General features: G+C 32.7%; 1 protein-coding gene across 2 annotated transcripts in view; it reads left to right on the forward strand.

Moving 5' to 3' along the window:
- LOC143203431 (discoidin domain-containing receptor 2) overlaps positions 1 to 20,741 on the forward strand; it is a 252,030-nt gene that overhangs the window by 95,617 nt on the left and 135,672 nt on the right. For both annotated transcript variants that reach the window (XM_076415559.1, XM_076415561.1), the window contains exon 4: positions 2,928 to 3,052. In XM_076415559.1, the coding sequence (XP_076271674.1) occupies positions 2,928 to 3,052 (125 nt within the window). The remainder of the gene's footprint in view (positions 1 to 2,927; positions 3,053 to 20,741) is intronic.

Genomic DNA, 20,741 nt, shown 5'->3' on the forward strand with positions numbered 1-20,741 from the left:
TTTTTGTAAAATAGGAATCGTGTATAATGTAAATTATTGATAATTATAACGTTATAAATATATAATTCGTGCAGTTAATTTTATTCGTTTCAATAATTTTAAAAATAATGCTATTCCTGAAATTATTTGTCGGGATTTGGATACTTTATCAAGTTTCTCAATAGATGGCGACCGTTCTCTGCCAAAAACAATATGCAGAGAATGGTTAATCTCTTAACGATGATTAGTTTTATGTAAAAGAAAAATAATGCTTGACGTATCGAAATATTTTAAGATTTTTGTATTCTTATCTATATAATGACTTAAAAATTAGGTATATATAATTTCATTTTACATCTCCCATTAGATACGCTTAGTACAATCTAAAGGTAGAAATTAATTTATTACTACTGTTCTGTTTTACCTGCATTAACACACAAGCAAGACGAGTATGGATTCATACATGAGTATGTATTTCCCAAACATATATAAATGAGAGAGGAATTTTTCCTCATTGCTCTTTGTGATTCTATAGTAACCAATGCATCTTTTCATATATCACAATTTTTTTAATTTCATGGTATTATTCATGATTAATGTTCTAAGTGCAGTTTGATGATATGTAAATTCATATTTTATAGGAATTACTTTTGGTTAATTTGAATCATCCACATCTGGCTCCTGTTATTATTATTCACATTATCTAATTTTCTGGTTGCTTCTTCGGTACTATGCTTCAATAGCAAGTATTACAGTATCATAACCAATGTAGCCATGGGAATATTTTCCATTTGCGATATATCACATGTGTAAAATTGTAAAATAATATTCTTCAATAGACTTTCCTCCGATATAGAACAGAACAGTTTAGAAGGAGGGAGAAGTTTAGTTATGAAACAAATTTAGAGAAACATACTAATGAGATATGGGCAGGTTTATCGATATCGATGGAATTCTTAAAAGATTTGTGTCAAAATAGACCTCTTACATTGGAAAATCATATAGAATGATTTTTCAAATTATTTCTCTTTTTCAATCCCTTAGAACGTCAACAATCTACCCGTGGGCAATAAATATGATTATATTATTTCCGTTATTTAATATAACCATCCTGACATGTAGAGGATCACTTCAGTAAGTGATCTGCTGTACAACTTATAATCTAAATCTTATTCTAGATACCATTATAACTTATTTTAAAGTCCATCCTAACTCATTCTAATAACTATTCTAACTTATTCTAGAAATTATTAAATTTCACTCTATGTGTCTATTATTCAGTTCGTATGGTAGTTTGCTTTTGAGCTTACGCACTTCACTGTCATCGCGTACTTTTAACTGTTTGGCGAGTGTATTGTGATGCACTAAGAGTCTTTCAGAGTACATCGCACTAACATTTCGAATCACACTTGTTATGGGTTCTAAGGGGATATCGCGCTAAATCAGTTTGTTGGACACGTAATATGGGGCATCGACAATAACTTGCAACACTTTATTCTGGAACCTCTTGAGGATATCTATGTTCGACTTGCTAGTAGTACCCCACAGTTCAATACCATCGGTCCAAATACGCCTAAGTGTTGACTTATACAGCAAAACCTTGTTATCTAATGATAATTTGGATTATCACTCAGTATATTTGGCTTAGTTTAACCACAAGCTTTTTGCGTTTTGCCACTGTATGTTTTTTTCCTATCAAACGTCGATCGAAATACATTCCCAGATATTTAACGTTGTCTGCTTGCCGAACTTCATGATTATACAATATTACTAAGGGACTTGTTCTTCTACAAAGGGTGAAGGTCACATGGGTAGATTTTATCTCATTTGTTTTGATACGTCACATTTTCAACCACAATTTGACTTTGTTAAGATGAAGTTGGAGGTTTCTTGTGACTGATATTGGATCCTCGTGTGGTGATAAAACTGCTGTATTGTTAGCATACGTTGCAGCAGTAGTGTTTCTTGAGGTCGGCAGGTCAAGTATACAATAGATAGATAGTCTGTATACAATATATCTATTATTATATCAACAATTGGCCAAGAACACTGCACTGCGGAACACCTGAATATATTGGTAGTATATAGTAGAATATATTGTAGGTCAGCGTATTCGCCACCTTCTTTGACAATAAAATGTCTATCTGTGAGGTAAATTTCAGCAGTTGCAAGTGCGTAAAGCTTTTTCAATTTAACATGTAGCCCATTGAGCCACACCTTTTCGACCTTTCGAAGGCCTGAGAAAAATTGAGAAATGCAGCGGACCAATATTTTTTATCGTTTAAGTTTTTGTTAATTTGTTCTGTTGTTCCGTGTTTATTACGGAAGCCAAATTGATGGTCTGGAATAATATTTCTGTCCTCTGCGAGTTTCTTAATGTATAGTTTTTCGAAAAATTTAGAGATCACACGTAACAGGCTTATAGGGCGATAAGAAGAGACGCCTTGTGATTTTTTTGCAGGATTAAGAATCATAATGAGTTGAGCCACTGTCCAAGTGCTAGGAAAGTAATTAAGTCTTAATATGGCATTAAATATGAATTTTATGCATTTGATGCACATTTCTGAGAGCTTTTTTAGAATTCTTCAGGTAATTAGGTCAAAACCAAAGTTAGTCAGAACAAGGAGCTTTTTTAGTATTGATTTCTTTAAGTATTGTTTGTTTTACTTCCTTAACAGTAGATTTCTCATGTGGCAGATCCATTTGAAACGGAGTGTTAAGAAAGTCAACTATGTTATTTTCTTCCGTTGCGGATATTTCAGGCGAGTACGGATTATATAGATAATGATGAATATAAAAAAAAGTTTTACTGAGGAATTAGTTTGTGAAATATTTATAACACTTTTTAAATTAAGTAATAAAATTGACTGCTCACTTAAGCGTTTGGTTACATATGATATATTTTAAACAATTCGATATAGTTTTATTGATTTCATTTATCATTACAGGGGTTAAAACTCAAGGTCGTTATGGTAATGGTCAAGGACAAGAATATGCCGAACAGTATATGGTGGAGTATTGGCGAAGTGGTTTAGGAAAATGGGTGCGATGGAAAGACCGTAGTGGAAAAGAGGTAAGATTTTTTCTATGCTAGTGTTCAAAAATTTTTGTTGCAATTTATTAATTAATAATTATTAATAAATATTTATTAAGTATACAATTAATATTATGGCTTCAATGTAATCACAAGAACTATGAACTCAGTTTGAAAGACATTGGTAGTTATGTTATTGTAAGTAAATGTTATTTTGTATTGGAAAATCCAATGAAAATATGCTAATAATCAACCGTCACAAAAAATCCTTTCTTTTGCGGCGTAATTAATCAAGGACGCGCTCATACGTTAATCTATGTTGTATTTAGTCAACACACGTGATACCAATCTACCAAGCTTTTCAACTTCTGTGAGTCCTAACTAAGCTGTTGCCTTTATGCTCTTCAGGAGGTTCTGTATTTAAAGTCTTCATCCAACAATATTTTTATTTAATTTTTAAGATCTAAATCTTTGAAAAAATGTATACTCATCTCTCACTTGTAAGGATCTGTTCATACAATTAATATAATTTTTTTAATGTAATCAAAAGAACTATGAACTCATTTTGAAAGACATTGGCAGTTATGTTATTGTAAGTAAATATTTTTTTGTATTGAAAAATCCAATGAAAATATGCTAATAATCAACCGTCACAAGAAATCCTTTTTGTTGCCGCGTAATTAACGAAGGACGCGCTCATACGTTAATCTATATTGTATTTAGTCAACACACGTGATACCAATCTACCAAGTTTTTCAACTTCTGTGAGTCCTAACTGAGCTGTAACCTTCAACGAACAATATTTTTGTTTAATTTTTAAGATCTACATCTTTGAAGAAATGTGTACTCATCTCTCACTTGTAAGGATCTGTTCATCATGAATTTTATATGTGGGAGGTTAATTGGTTAAAGTGTTTTGAAGGTATTTTGAAACATTGCGTTCAATTGAGAAAGATGCTTGTGTGGTAATGAAATACCATAAAATGTATCAAATTTGTTTTGGAAAAATCAACCCCATTTTTGATACCTTGAATATGAAGAATAGTGTAGGTGCGTAGAAAATCTCAAGTTGCAACCTCTTGAGGCATCTGAAGACACTTATCTTTTCTTTCGTTAAAGTAGTCGCTGATGAATGACAAATGCAGTTCTGTGTTTTAGTTCATATACCAAGGCCAATATCCATCTTTTGGGACCATTTTAAGGATTTTAATTGACTAGAAATAGCTTGTTGTGCAATCCTCAACCAGTGAGCAAGTCCTTACTGAGTCTGGCCATAATCTTCGTTCAGCAGCTTCTCTTAATTCCGGTCTTCAAAATTCTTTACAACTTTTAGTATTATTTGCTTAAATCACCTGATTTGATACTCAGGAACAATTTTCGGTACATTTGTTCTCTAATATACTCGTCATCATATTTCTCTATAATCATTTTATTCGCAGCAGATGCAGATGTTTGTAATTCAAAATAAGAAACAACGCATCTAGTACATGACACTTTTTGAGCTCGTCATTAATTACGCTTATTCACTTCAATCAGGATATCATCAGAGGCTGTTTTCTCTTGAATTCATTCAATTCACTGAAACCAAACAACTTATTAAGAAAAGAGGACAGTTTGACGTTGATTTGGCAATCCACAAGCAGTTACTCGAAGTATTTCTTAGTACACAGAGGTCACAAAAGCTGGATTGAAGGTGCTCAAAGACCCCTAACCATAAATTATTGCAACTACACATGCGTTAAAAAACACCACTAGATTGCTAGCACAAGCATGGTAGATCAGGGTGTAAGGCCATCAAAAGCCGACTGAATTTGCTGTGAACTAACATAACCTACTTGAGTTTCGTTGGAAACTTGTCGTGTTCAAGGTTTACGGCTACCAAAAACAGATTGTAGTAGCTCGATTTCTCAGCCCCAGCCTACTGGAATTTGGAGTTACAAAAGTATTCCATACAGGATCTGTCATGGAATTTTGGGTAAAAATAGAGGTTATAAGATCATCAAAACTTAACTATTGGACGAACTGGTAGAATATGCAGGCAAAAATCTCAGATAATTATTCACACTACAAATATATGTTGATCAGTTGATACAACGACCACGTAATATTGTAACAACCTTGAGGCATGTCGAATTTTACATCGTGGAATAATTGTCTACAAAATACGAATAACGAATATCTGGTAATCCTGAGACGTTTATCTGAGATATTTTTGAAGGGTCCTCATGTCTTTCGATTATTTAGTATTTAGACGTGCCACCATCCACTGCTCAAGCTCCGCTATCAGGAAAACCCAGCGCTGATCCCTTTTACCACTTGTATTTTCCACATTTTATATAACTTCAATAAACAACGGTCATATTATGTAAATACCAGTGTTTCGTTTTTTTTTACCAACATTCTAGCCATATAATTTACCCTAAAGTGGTGAAACCGACGTGATCTTTCGCAAAATTGGATTTGGACTTGTGAATGGAGGGTAGGTGCAATATGGTGTATTTTACGTGGGCGATACCTTTTTTCATACAAAATTTTCAGTATTTTTAATCCGTTTATTTTTCGATTTTAATTTTGTTCCCAGAATATTACATTTTTCCAAACATTTGTTCCGCATTAAATTTTATTTTAGTGCTGGAACAATGAACCTTAAATTTAATTTCATTATTTCCTTTCATTTTCTTTGACAATCTTTTGAAATCTTAGAGCTTTCGGCAACACCATCTAATAATCAGTATCTCTACTAGACATTTCTTTCGGTTTGGTCAGTTTATACTATTTAAATCATAATATCTTCCTTGGCTCGCACTCTCAGTCATATTGGCAGACATTTTAATTTGAAAGACTTTGAGCAGCTTCGGTCGGATACCATCGTCGTCGAACCATCGAATACTCCACAGCGTCGATTACCGCCGCCCTGTTGGGAAATTAGTTTGTTTTCAACGTCGTTCATAGACTACGTTCAATTGCCAAAGCGACGATGAAGCAACGGTATCTGTAGAACCAAAACATAGCAACAGCCGTACCAGCGCATAACCGTATCAATATTCACACTGATATATCTGTATTTTGGCATTTAAATTTTTTTATGCTGTTTATACTATAAAATTCTGACAGGGGAGTATTGTAGCGACCTTGATGCATGTCGAATTTTACTTCGTGGAATAAGTGTCTACAAAATACCCAGAAATATAATCCCATATGTTGGACCCGGACGGGGTGCCAGCAGCGCCAACTTACACTGTTTCATTTAGTTTTACCTCCATTCTTTGAGCCCAAATAATAAACCTTAAAATATAAATGTCGATTTGTGTAGCACTCGCACGACGAAACATATATATGAGGAAAAAAACACAACATCACTAAGTACCATCTTGCCAAATTCGTAAAAAGTAACGTGGAAATGTATGCTAAGCACTAGTTATACCTATTTTTAAACCAAATCTTGAATTAGTAAAATTGAAATGGATGTTGTGTAAACACCAACGCATTCTGATAAATAAATTGAGAAGGAAAATGGAATGGTGAAAAATGGAAGAAATCCTGTGCATTTTTACGCTATGAATATTTAAACAAACCCGCCAACTTTGTTAATTTATTTTAACCAGAAAAGTTTTGAAATGAATAATACAAATAGTTGTGGAACTTATTTTCTTAAGATGGCATACATATTTATAAGTTATTGGATATAAAATTAAATTTGACAGATATTCTTGATATTTTAAGCAACATTCTATGGGCCAGCTCCAACAACAAGGATGTCACGTTTTACCATACTATATCCATTTTTTTGTTCCTATTTTGAATTTTTTTCAGAGATATAGCTCTTTTATTGATGCAGATTCTTAATACAATACTTTTTTACGATGCGTTTTTCTCGAAAATCCTTTTTTCGAAACAGTTGAAATATAATTTTTATGATATATGAGTTTGAGCCAATTTACTCGAAATTTGACGTCAGTATTCTCTATGCATTATTCTATCGTATTAATGTAAAATTAGTCACTTATTTTCGCCAATTCATATCTGTTAAAAAGAAAAACGAGAAATTTTCTGACACTTCCGAATATTTTAAAAATAGTAAAAATCATTTTCTGTAAAGTCTGTCCATTTTTCTGGTAATTTTCGATACTATGTCGAAAGAACGATATTGTTTTGACAGCAAAATAGTAACCGATCCATTTTCGTACTTTGGTTCGATATAGTTCATTCGTTCATTCTGCTAAGCTACCTGAAAGGTCTTTGATTATTTGAGCTGGTTTTTTCTTTGATAAGTCTCGCGATTAATTATTTTTCAACTTTTATAATTCTCCAACCGACTGTTGGGATGTGATGCTCTATCATCACCAAGAGTGTTTGATGGGGTTCGTAGAATATTTATGTCAAACAACAATAATAGTGAATATTGAAAATACAATTTTGAGTGTTCCGTGATTATCCTAGTAATTTTTAATTTTATTCTTTTTATTGAATTTAAGTTTAAGTTTTTATTTTTAATTTTACGTATTGGTTTTAAAGACTATATCTAAAAGACAAAGTCAAGAGTAAAAAGGGAAATACTGAAAATTAAGAACAAATCCATTAATAATTATCTGAAAATTCTAAGACGGCAAGGAAGCGGATTATTCGCTATGGAAAGCCATCAAACACCTGAAAGGATAACGTCTATACTGTCCACTTATGAGAAACCTATGTGGAAATTGGGCACGTGTAATCTGGATGATGAGGAAGCATTTGCTGATCATGTAGAGGAAACCGTCAAACAAAACCAAACTGGTATTGAATATAATCTCTCATGTCTAAAAAAGTAACCACAGTTATTAAAGTTGATATTAATTCAAACAATCGACCATTTTATGACTCAATAACAGAACAATTACTGCAAAAACTATCAGGAAAGAGAATTATAAAACTCACCAACTTAGCAGCATTTTGACTAAAATATGTTCCAGATGTTTGGAAGAGGGCTGAAATTATCATGCTTCCAAAACCTGGAATATCACCAAATAAAATAAAAGCTTATAAAACTATTCCATTGCTACCAGTAAGTTATTTGAAAAACTCCTGTTGAAAATAATAAAACCGATTATACAGAGAAAAAAACCTAATACCTACACATCAGTTTGTGTTAGTTAACAAACATTCGACGATAGGCCAGGTGCATAGAATAAAATGTTAATAATTAAAAAAGCCTATGGAAATATAGAGGTATATTCAGGTATTGTATATTCTTAGATATAACACACGCCTTCGATAAGGTAGAGCATGACGGTTGAAGGAAACAAGAGGAAGCCTACTCTAGAATAAAAGAAGGTCAAGTTGGTGTACCACAAAGAAGTATGTTGGGAATAATTCTTTACATACTCTATACATGTGATATATCACAAATGTATAATATCACGATAACAAATATTGATAACACAGCGGTTCTTGCTCTCGGAGACAATAGCGAAGAAGAACACGAAAATTACAACAGGCAAATGACAATATAAATCATTGGACTCAAACTTAAATAAAAATAAAAATTTACGAAAGTAAATCTGTGCATGTGCAGTTCTCGTATTATCAGGTCGTACAAGCACCAATAACAATTAATAATACTATTATACCCTATACCAATAACGCTAAGTATCTCAGAATAATTCATGATGCTTTTGCTAGAAAGAACATGTAAAGGAGAAAACGAAAGAACTGGAGCTATAATATGAGAAAATGTATTGGTTAATTGGAAGAAAATCGCAATTATTAGTAAATAATAAATTATAAATAATACTAGCAAACAGAATTTAATTATGCGGATGTCTCGGGTAATATAAGTTTATCAGAACAAAATCTTGAGAATTATTGTAGATGCACCTAAATATTACTGGACTGATTATTTACACGAAGACCCTCAAATATCGGCGATCATTCAGGAAATCAAGAAAATCGCAAGGAGGCATGACAACAGATTCGATTCATTTGAAGAAAAAGAAAGTGCTGCTTCACCAAGACAATGCACCGTGTCACAAGTCAGTGAAAACGATGGCAAATCTATGCATTGGGCTTCGAGTTGCTTCCTCATCTATCGTATTTTCCAGATCTGGTCACCAGCGACTATTTTCTGTTCTCAGATCTCAAAAGAATGCTCGCTGGGAAGAAATTTTCCTCGAATGAAGAGATGATCGACGAAACTGAGGCCTATTTTGAAGTAAAGGACCAATCGTGCTACAAAAATGGTATCGAAAAGTTCGAGGGTCGCTATAATTTATGTATCACCCTTAAAGGGAATTATGTTGAATAAGAAAACTAATTTTGCCAAAAAAATTTGTTTTACTATGGTAGGCCTAGGGAACTCTTTAATTGATCTGTTATAATACACCAAATAACCCAATAATATTAAAGGTAGTGTATATGGAAAAATGTCAGATCTTAATGCGTTAAAAAGTACCTTGTATGTAGGGCATATTACTGATCAAGAATATTCTGATTGATAAAGTTGAGAATGTGTGCGAGATATTTACTAAACACACTTTACTAAAAGTCTTTTAATTATTCATATTCAATTAATATAACAGTAACAGTAAACGAATAGAAACCTTTAATATTACTCGAGCATAATATATCTCATTTTAAAATTCCATCAAGAATCGATAAATCATCACGACCCTTTTTAATATCTCGTTAAAGCGGGGGATTAATTAGTCCCGGTCCTGTTTTATGGTTGTTTGATGAGGTGCAATGATCATAGGGGTCTTCAGACGGCCGGATCGAAACGGACCAGCGTCCGCAGCGACGGACAATCAAAAATGGATAAACCTACTACGGACGTCGATCGGGACCGACAATCGACGGCGGCGCCTGGATAATGCGGGCGTCGGGACGCTTCCCGGACTAAATAAAATAAATAAATGAAGTCGTCGCGCGGAATTCCAATTCCGACGGCGATACTGGCGAGTGCGGGAAAAACGGGAGTGATGTTGGGGGGCAGAGGGGAGCGGTACGTAGGGGTGGACGGGCGATTGACGTAATTATTATTTAAAGTAAAATCGGCGGAAATGGTAATCGTCCATTGTATCGTTGATTTTTGTTTTTATATGTATTTAATTTAACTGCATAATATTGCCATGGTCGATGGATTAGTTGGAGTGTTTCGCTTTTAAATATATATTTCATTATTTATTAATTAACTACTTATATAGTTAGTGTATTTTTTTAAATTACAATTTCTTTATTGCTTCTAACAATCTGCTCAATTGGCTCATTTATGATAATTATTATCTAGACGACATGTGGAAAATCACATTAACTGATAACCTGTGTAAAATATATTATTATAATCTAACTTTAACTGCATCTACATACAGGGGCGGACAAAATTAAATAACTGCCTGATATACATACAATATTTATTTATTAATAATATGTTTTTTATGTAAAGTATACTGTTACCAACGAGGGTTTATCTGGACTGGACTGGACGTGGGCTTCGAACCACGGTCCTCGGCATCCTACCGACTGGCGAGTGGTCAATTTAGAGATCATCCCAGAAGACATCCGGTCTTACTCAGCCTGGTTACTGGCATGACTGAGATCATTTTTCTTGTCGGATTTTACACTCTTGCCTAGAACATTCACAAATTTTAAACAATCTCAAACATAAATTTACGACCATGATCCAGCAGTATTCCAACCCGCGACTATCGCGAGAGTAGGGAGACCGTCCTCTCGCCTTTGCCACTACGTCAACCAAGCCAGCTAGATTTTGTCCTACTTTAGTTTATTTCCGTCTTATTAGAATTCTTAAAGAGTTATCGAAAATGGAAATGGTTATGGATAGAAAACTATTAAGAATAATATGATCAAACAAATCAATTCCTTTTTTCTCTTGTTTAAGAACTATTGTTAATTTATATGGTTTTGGGGACAGAGCATGTCAGTCTACCAGAAGCGATTCTAAAAGTTGTTAAGACCTTTCAGTAAATTTAAGTGGTACTAACTTCTGATTAATTTCAGGTTTCATTAGTAGATGCATTTATTAACAATATTGCAGATAACAAATATATGATTTGTACATCAAGCGCTAAAATGAGTATTGCATAGAATATTAACAGTTATCAAGTAGTCTCTATAAATATAATTTTAATTCCTCATTTGTTGGTGAGCTGTTGGTTGGACATGGGACATAAGGCAAAGTAGAAAGCAATATATACATGAAGGCAATAAAAAACAAACTAAAGAGGAGCTATCACCAAGGACGAGATTGAAGAATGAAATCAATAAGCAAAGAACAGTGTATTTTTTTTTTATTAAATTAATTAAATTAAATTTATTTAGAAATTTAGGAAAAAAAATATTTTAATCAGCTTTGACTATTTATTGTTTTTGTAATATATATTTTATATGAGAAATATAAAGTGATCTAAAGTAAGGTAAAATACCTAATTGTGTTCGTTATTATTTCAATTTACACTAATTTCAAAATTGTTTTATTCATATATTCTCTATTTAAATATATAAACATGTATTACTTCATTTATTATTTCATAATTATGTTTATAACATAAAGGTACAGAGAGATTATGTATCCTTATATTTGTGCTCTGTTGTTTTAGTTCTGAAAATGATATTACTTGTGTTACTTTGTTATAATGTTCAGTGGCGTTGTAATTTACAGTTATTAATTAATTTGTTGATTATTCAAAGTTAATGAAAATTAGATTTAATTAAATTCCATTTAGAAATGTTAGTGAGTGTTCGTTATTGAGATAGTTTGCATATGTTTTAATAGATTTTAATATACAGATATTTCTTAATTTAATTAATGTATATATATATATATATATATATATATATATATATATATATATATATATATATATATATATATATATATATATATATATATATAGTTGATCTTATATCGAAAATACAGTAAAAACAAGTTTAAGTAACCAATCATTTGTTAATCAGACCTTTTATTCTATTATAAGAGAAAGATTATTAATTCGAATTGTGGTCGATCACAGGGCGATCACTAGTCTTATAATTTTCTAAATGCTTTAAGCTTTAGAATATGTTTAAATAGGCAGCTATGTTTGAGTCGAATAAGAAAATTAGGGAAAGGCAAAAATTTCATTTTGAACGTTTCTTTATTAGCGTCTCCGTGCATTGTATAACACAATAATGTCAAGGAAAACTGTTATTTTATGTAAAAAATCGTCAAAGCCATCGAATATAAAAGTTATGTTAGATTTATTAACAGTTGCTTACTATATAACAAACTTGGAAAAAATATCCAATTTGGAAATCAAGCACGACTCTTGTTTGATTACTCATATGTTAATATATTACAAATTAGGGATGCAGATATAACATTATGATAAAATGATATAACATTATGTCGATATTTTCTAAAAAGACAAATCGATATTTTTGCCTGATATATAGATACATCGATACTTTTTAGCTGATATTTTTCGAGATTTTTTCATAATAAATTAATATATAATTTTCAATAAGCTTTGATATTGGTATTTAGTTTTAAAGGTATCTTTGGTACTTAATTTTAAATGTTCGTCGCTACTCTTTAAAATATTTAGCAAAACAATATATTTTTTAGGCTAATATTTATATTTTTTCTTAAAAATATCGAAATATATTAACTAACCTACCTGATTCTTAAACAAGACAAAGTAATTTCCAATATAATGCTCTTTCACATAAATCAAATTTTTTCCTGAAACACAGAAATTGATAAAATCAATTTAAACTGTCATTTCTCTAGGTGCTACTTCTATCGAATACTTGTTCCATTTATAGTATTATATCATATTATGTCAGAAGATCTCTTATTATAAAAACTGTACAAAATAGTTCCGACCTGGATTCAACTATTACCTGAAAAATGACCAAAGGTAGGAGTGAAATTGAGTAAAACTAGTTATGGACAATATTATTTTATAATTGAAAAGATATTTATATTTTGGTAAAAGAATTATTTAAACGCCAATGTACGCTCTTCTTGACATGATATTGACACCAATGAAAAAGACTCAAAAGATTCCTCCTCAAGAGTTGACCTGAATCCATTGCGTTCACCGTCTTCGGTGCTCATTTCACCACGTCTAAACTTAGCATACCAATACCTTGCTGGTTGATTTTCCTGGGAACGGACAGTGTTGAAATTCGGCATCAAGCCAAGTTTTTGCTTCAACTATGTTTTTCCCGTCAAAAAGCAATATTTTATCAACATGCGAAATTCCTTTTTATCCATTTTTTTCACAATAACATAAGTTGTTTCACTCAAAATTCTATAATTCACAAACTAATGATCCGACAGCTGTGAAATTTATACCCGAATCTTTTGAGGTTAAGTTGAAAAATATGGATTTAATTTTAGTAGCGCCATCTGTGTGTCAGGTCGGGAATGTTTCCATTGACCCGTTACATCGACATCGACGCTGAATTTTCGTGGTTATAACGTCATAATATACACATTTTGTGATCAGCATGGTATAGTGCCTTACGAGCTGCGAAAACCGAATGAAACGGTCCCTAGGGTCCCTAGGGTCCCTAGAGACTAGAGATACCGACGAAATATCGATATATCGATATTTTTGGCCAATATTTTTCCATATTTTTTCAAAAAAATTAAATTTATTTTTTAAACATTATAGAATACTTTTAATTACTCCTACAAAAAATTTAAAATTGGTACTTAATTGAATCTTTTAATGCATTTTGGAACTTAATTTTAAATATTTATTATAAATATCTAAACTTTTTACAATATTTAGAGAATCGATCGGTATATTTTTATAAAATATCGATTTTTTCGTGGTTGTAAAAAAAATTCAATATTTTTGTTAAAAACACCGGAAACGGTGTATACAAATTTCAAAAAAAGGATATTTTTCTTGGCGGCTGACACCCCTACTGCAGACGTTTGTTGATATCAGTTGAACAAAAAGAAAGGTGTGTTCTTGCAAATCAGTTAGGTCAAGTCAATGCTGAATCAGCAAAACGTTGGAAGAATTGTGAGTTGTCGTGATACTGTGTGGGTTGAGCAATGCACTTGTTACCGTTTTTATCGTTACTACTTATTGAGATATATGCAGCATTGCTTGGAAATTTTTGCAATATATATATTATTTATGCAATATATATAATTCTAAGCTTGTTTGACGTAAAAATACTCATAGTACTAGTCTAAACCAACATCACGTCATAAAACGCGCTCTAACCGTGTTACTATTACGCTAACCGCCTTGTTACAGTAATAAATACCGCAGTAAAATTATTCAGATCGTTCATATTATAGTAAATTCCTCAACATCGACATAAATCCAAACCTTATTCTTTACCTCGTAAAACATTCTCGACATCGCAACATTATCCGTCCGTTTCGCCGTCGATATTTCCCAAAGAAAATTACGAATAATCCTTTCTCGATCTTTCCATTTCTCGGCGCCGGCTTTCCATATTCGTTCCGGGCAAATCCCGGGCGCCGCGACGTCCCTCTCACGTGAGCGTGACGGTGCGGGGACGCCTAACGGAAATATGACGGATTGTTACCTTTTAAATAAAGAGATATATCGCGGTTTCACGTGAGATAAAGACTATGAAACGGGTGGCGGCGGCAAGGGGACGATGGAAGGAGGTGGGGGTCGAGGTGGAGGAGGAGGAGGAAAAAGGCGTCACGTAAGACCGGATGACGAATTTATTGAGGGAAATGTCGGGTTTTTTCGTCGCCCGGTTCCGGGTCAGATTTGACTGGAATGAAAAAAATATTATTCCGACGGGAGGGGAGTTGGAGGGTCGACGGCGGGGTTGGGGGAGAGAGGTCTGGAGTTTGATGAGCCGTGATGGATATGAAATTCGCGTCACGTCGGTAGAACATTTCATCGATAATCAATCAACGGAACGTTTGTTGTAATTGTTGCAAATTTATTACAGAATAAATTTTATTTCGATATTTTCACATATCATTATCCACGAATTTGTAATTTAAAATGAAAGCAGACGCAGTTTTTAACATTTTGTTCTATCGAATTAATTTGTTGTACTTTTTATGGTATTAAATAGCTTATTTAAACCAAGATTAAAAGAAGATATGGTAGATACTACTCAATTTCATTACTACTATTGCTTAATTTTCGGGGAATCGATGAGTCTCAACGGAACTTATTGAGCAAAATTGGCCAAAATCATTTTCTGCAACTTCTTCCAATCTTTCTCCGAACAACGATTTTGGTTTGGTAGCACACTCATCACCAATCTATTTTCGCACTTCTTCAGCATTTCGAAACCGTGTACTAACCAAGCTACGCTGCATAGATATCAACAAGTGGTAACGAAAATACACCAACAAATGCATTACTCAGCCCACACAGTATCACAATCATTCACAATTCTTGAAACGTCTATCTGATTCAACACTGATATGATTTGATTGATTTCCAACAACACATCTTTCATTTTGTTCGACATCGGGATATATCCTTTCGATGTTTTTTAAAATAATACCGGTTTTTTTTTTGTAGCAACCAGGAAAAATATCGATATTTTACAAAAAAATATATCGATGCTTTCTAAATATTGTAAAAAGTCTAGACATTTTTAATAAAATTTTAAATTTAAGTACCAAAATGGACTAAACATTTAAAATTAAGTTTCAAATTTTAAGGTTTAGTAGGAATAATTACTAAATTAACTACTAATTAATAGTTTTTTTATAGCGTTGGGAAATTTCAACTGATATTGTCTATCGACTGTTTAGTAATAGATTAGCTCTTACTATCGACTGTTTCAGTCGCTATTTTTGGTTCGACTGTTTTTACTACTTTTTACCATTGACTGTTTCAGTCGACTGTTTTCAGTCGCTATTTTCAGTCCGACTGATTTTATTACTATTTACAGTGGACTGTTTCAGTCGTGTACTTTTTGTTACTATTTTCTGTTTTTCTAGTTTCATTCGACTGTTTTTTGACATTTTGGCTCTGTTGTCATAACCGCGACCTTGACAATAATGTGCCGATTTTTTTTTACATAGATTTATATGTAATATATATAGATTTAAGATTTTTTTGGCAGTTTGCTCGTAAATAACAATATATTATATATTAACATAGCAACATTTTGGAACGTTACTTTTTACGATAATTAATGTAATGGTAAAATACTTTTGACTGATATCATGGAAATAATAAGTTTTTTTATTGATTTTCCTTTGGATATAACTCTCATTGTCAAAACTTCTTTCCCAAAATCTTTAAAACTAAATTTAGATTCGAAAGGTTCTAGATATTGTATCGATTTTAAACCATTTGAAGAAGTTTTTAGCAAGTAGCAATTAAATTTCGTTAAAAATATTAATGGTAAAAAGTAACGGTGGTGAACTGTATTCAATATTTATACGAAATATTTCTAACAAATATATTTTCCGATAAGAAAACTCTTCTTTAATATTCAACAATTTATTTTCGTGGCTATAAAAAAATACGAAAAATAATGATAGTCGGGACACTTTTGGGTTTTACGATATTTATTTTATCAGGCAGAGAGGTAAGACAGAGAAATCTTTTTTTATATAAATATAAGTGAGTCTTCAACTTCTGCTATCAGGAATTAGATGCAATCAATAAAAACCATCCATATTTTTAGATCCTCGGTTTTAAAAATCGGTATTTGGTATTACAAATAATTCTGAGGCAATACAAGAAATTCTAACTCCAAAAAATATAAATACAGTTCTGCAACACGAAATTCAAGACACAAAAACTGACGAAGAATGTATTACATCTATCTATTACCACATCAAGATATTTTGATAAAAAACTAGTTAGAATAAAACAAATGATTACACCATGTACTGCAACAACTTTATAAATAAAGCAGTATTTGGAAATGCTACTTATTGGGCGTTTAGAAAACCCATTAGAATTTTAGCAAGCTCATAAAATGATATTACTTGAATTATATCAGTTACGTATAAAATATTCTGCTATACCAGCAACGTCTATTCCATCGAGTTTTGTTTCAAAATCTGGCCAAATTATTAATAATTGAAGAAATCGCATCACGAGAGAAAAGCTGAACATAATTATATTTTTGAATAGTGATTAAAAATTATATCCGTTCAATAATAAATGTAACATTTATATTATTTAAAAAGACTCTGGTAGTTATTGTGCAACCAATTTTATTTAGGTCACGGCTAAGTTTTTTTTTCTAGGTATATGTTTAATTTTTATTCAGTATTTATGGTTATTCTACATCTTTAGTTTTTAAGTCATGTTTAAGTTCTATTGCATAATCTATATTTATTGTAATATGTTATTTAAAAATAGCAATTAGCATATTAAAATACGATAAAATGTTTGGGAGGTCATTATTATTCCGTATTATTCCATTCCTTTTTACAGATCGATACAACATTGAAATATAAAAGTAAATCTACTTCCTTTGAAATAAAATTATTCATTGTATATTAATGGTATCCAGTAATTATTTCTTTTCTTTTCTTTTTTAAAATTACTACGAGAAGGAATATGTACATCTCCATCTCGCCATGCTATGGTTGGAAAAAAATAGCAAATTTAAAATAAACTACTCTAAGCAGGCGTTTCCGTTCTCTTCTCTCTTCCAAATGATACAGGAAGGAATTACTATATCTTCGTCTGATATTATGAATAGAAAAACATAGTTGAACCGTGCATTTGACTGAAAATAGTAATTACTATTATTACTAAGTATAGTAATATAGTATATTAATTACTATTTTCAGTCTCTAGTTTTTTGACTATCGACTGTTCCGACTGTCTTGCGACTATCGACTGTTTGGACTGTTTTCAGTCGATAGATCCCAACGCTAGTTATTTATAATGTTTAAAAAATACCTCTATTTTTTTTTGAAAAATATCGAAAAATATATCGATATAACGATATATCGATATATTTCGACATGCCTACTTTGCAGTAACTGTTTCATTTGGTTTTCGCAGCTCGTAATACACTACACCTTGCTGATTTCAAAATGTGTACACTATGACTTTATGACCATGATATTCAGCCTCGGTGTCGATATATGTCTCCCATGGACAAATTTATGACCTTTTGTGCTTGGGATTCTGATAGTAGTTCTATTTTCATTGTCATTGTGTGCTACCGAAAACTATTTTCCCCTAGCAAAGCAGTGAAACGGTGATGTTGAAACGATTAGAAATTGCATGTTCAATCAATTCTTGTGCTAGATATTTTCCCGCCTTTTAGATCTTTTTCATCACCTGTAAACATCTGAATCAGTCAACAGTAAGTAATTCGTCAGCTGCCAAGAAGTCTGAAAGTTCTTTGACAGTTTGAGTTGGGGTTTCGTCCGATAAGTCTTGCAATTAATTGTCTTCGAACTTGTTTGAGTCTTCAGGTCATTCTTTGTCACTGACGCCAGTGTCATCAAAATGTGTATCCAATTTATATCGGACGTTACCTCACCTAAATTTAGATTTCAAGGAGAGCGTACTTTAGCGCTTAATTAATTATTCTACGAAAATATAAATAACTTTACAATTATAAAAAATATTGTCCATAGCTAGTTTAACTTAACTTCCACATGTCGAAACTATTTTTTACAGTCGTCATAATAAGAGATCTTCTGACTTCATATGTCATAATTCTATAAATGGAACAAGAACTCGATATAAGTAATACATAGAGAATATGATAATTTGAATAAATTTTTTCAATCATATTATTATTTATCATATGCCTGTTGTGGTTGGCCTCCTGGGTCCAACGACGTTGTACTTCGTTATTTATGAAACAAGAAACGAGTGGGATAAGGTCAGTATCGATACAAACATGCGTGGTGAGGAGGGGAGAGGCGGTTGTCAATTTAGCCGCAGTGTCCGCGTGCTCTTTTCCCGGCATACCATCGTGACAAGAGATCCACAGTAAACTTGTCCTGATCCCAATCAGATAGAGGATCCGGATGATTGACAGTGAGTCGGTGACCAGGGGACGGTTGAATTTCTGTTCCAGGAAACATTCGAGAGCATTTCGGGAGTCATGTCTTCCAGTCTATTGAAAGTAAATATTAGCCATTCTTTGAAGAATTGTGTTGTGATGTACGATAAAGAATATCGCGAAGAGTTAAGCGGTCAATACTGAACGCTGTTCAAGGAGATTGAAACGGAATTCCCGGTGGTCCACCATAAATACACTGCCAAGCTTGCTGCTAGGTTTGGAGCCATCGTTATATATGTTCTTGCGATCAGGGTAAGAGTGGAGAAATTCACAAAACTTGGGCCGAATAAGGAAAGGACAATGTTCTTTTTTATAAAATTGACATAATGATATGTCTATGAAGGGGGTAGTGAAGGTCCAATGGGGAAAAATTGGGGTAGTGGACAAGGAGGGCATGCAGCAAACCTATTCCAGCACTGCAAAGAAGATCAGCAATTATATGAGAGGTATGAGTGGAGTACTAAGGGATAAGACGATCCAGGACGGGTGGATGATTCGAAATAGAAGTCAGATTTAAAGAAGATGGTAGAGCAAGTGAACTTCAGTGAAAGTAAATCCCTACGATAAAAAAGTGGTGAGGTGGATGTAAGACTGCATGAGTTAATTGCAGGGGAGGATCGAAAAGCACCCAGCGATATTCAGAGTGCCCGTTTCAAATGGGTCTGCCGCATAAGAAATTTACTGTTAAACAAGTAAAACAAACAATACATAAAGAAATCAATTCTAAAAAGCTCCTGGTTTTGACCTAATAACTGGAAGAATATTAAAAGAACTGTCAGGAAAGTGTATCAAATTAATGACATTCATATTTAATGCCAAGCTAAGACTTAATTATTTTCCTAGCGCTTGGAAAGTGGCTCAAATCATTATGATTCTTAAACCTTGGCAATTATTATTACTTGTGATCTCTAAACTATTCGAAAAAGTATACATTAAAAAACTTCTAATAACTGCAGAGGAGAGAAATATTATTTCAGACCAGATCATTTTGGCTTCCGTAATAAACAAGGAACAACAGAACAAATACATAGATTAGTCAATCATATTAACGAAAACGTGAACTTTGAAAAGCAAGAACGAAAAAAAAATGCTCCGCTGCACTTCTCGATATTTCTCAGGCATTCGATAAGGTGTGGCACACTGGACTGCATGCTAAATTGAAAAAGCTTTTGCCTCATATGCACCTTCAATTGCTGAAATCGCACCTCACAGATTGATATATTATTGTCAAACAGGGTGACGAATACACCGGCCTGTACCCAATATATTCGGGTGTTCCGCATGGCAGTGTTCTTGGTCCATTGTTATATCTTATATATACAGCTGACCTACCGACCTCAAGAAACACTACTGTTGCGACATATGCTGACGATACAGCGGTTTTATCATCACACGAGGGTCCAATATCAGCGACAAGAAACCTCCAACTTCATCTTAACAAAGTCGAATTGTGGTTGAAAACAAGGCGTATCAAAGCAAATAAGACAAAATCCACATATGTGACATTCATCTTTTGTAGAAGAACATGTCCCTCAGTAAAATTGAATAATCATGAACTTCCGCAAGCAGATAACGTTAAATTTCTGGAAATGCATTTTGATCGACGTTTGACATGGAAAAATCATATAGTTACAAAACGCAAGCAGCTTGGGCTTAAACTAAACCAAATGTATTGGCTAAATTATTAGATAGTAAGGTTTTGCTGTATAAGTCAGTACTTAATCCCCTT

The sequence above is a fragment of the Rhynchophorus ferrugineus genome, unplaced genomic scaffold (genome assembly GCF_030347505.1).
Source record: "Rhynchophorus ferrugineus isolate W39M unplaced genomic scaffold, kcgeb_rfMv2 rfM10, whole genome shotgun sequence".
Classification (NCBI taxonomy): domain Eukaryota; kingdom Metazoa; phylum Arthropoda; class Insecta; order Coleoptera; family Curculionidae; genus Rhynchophorus; species Rhynchophorus ferrugineus.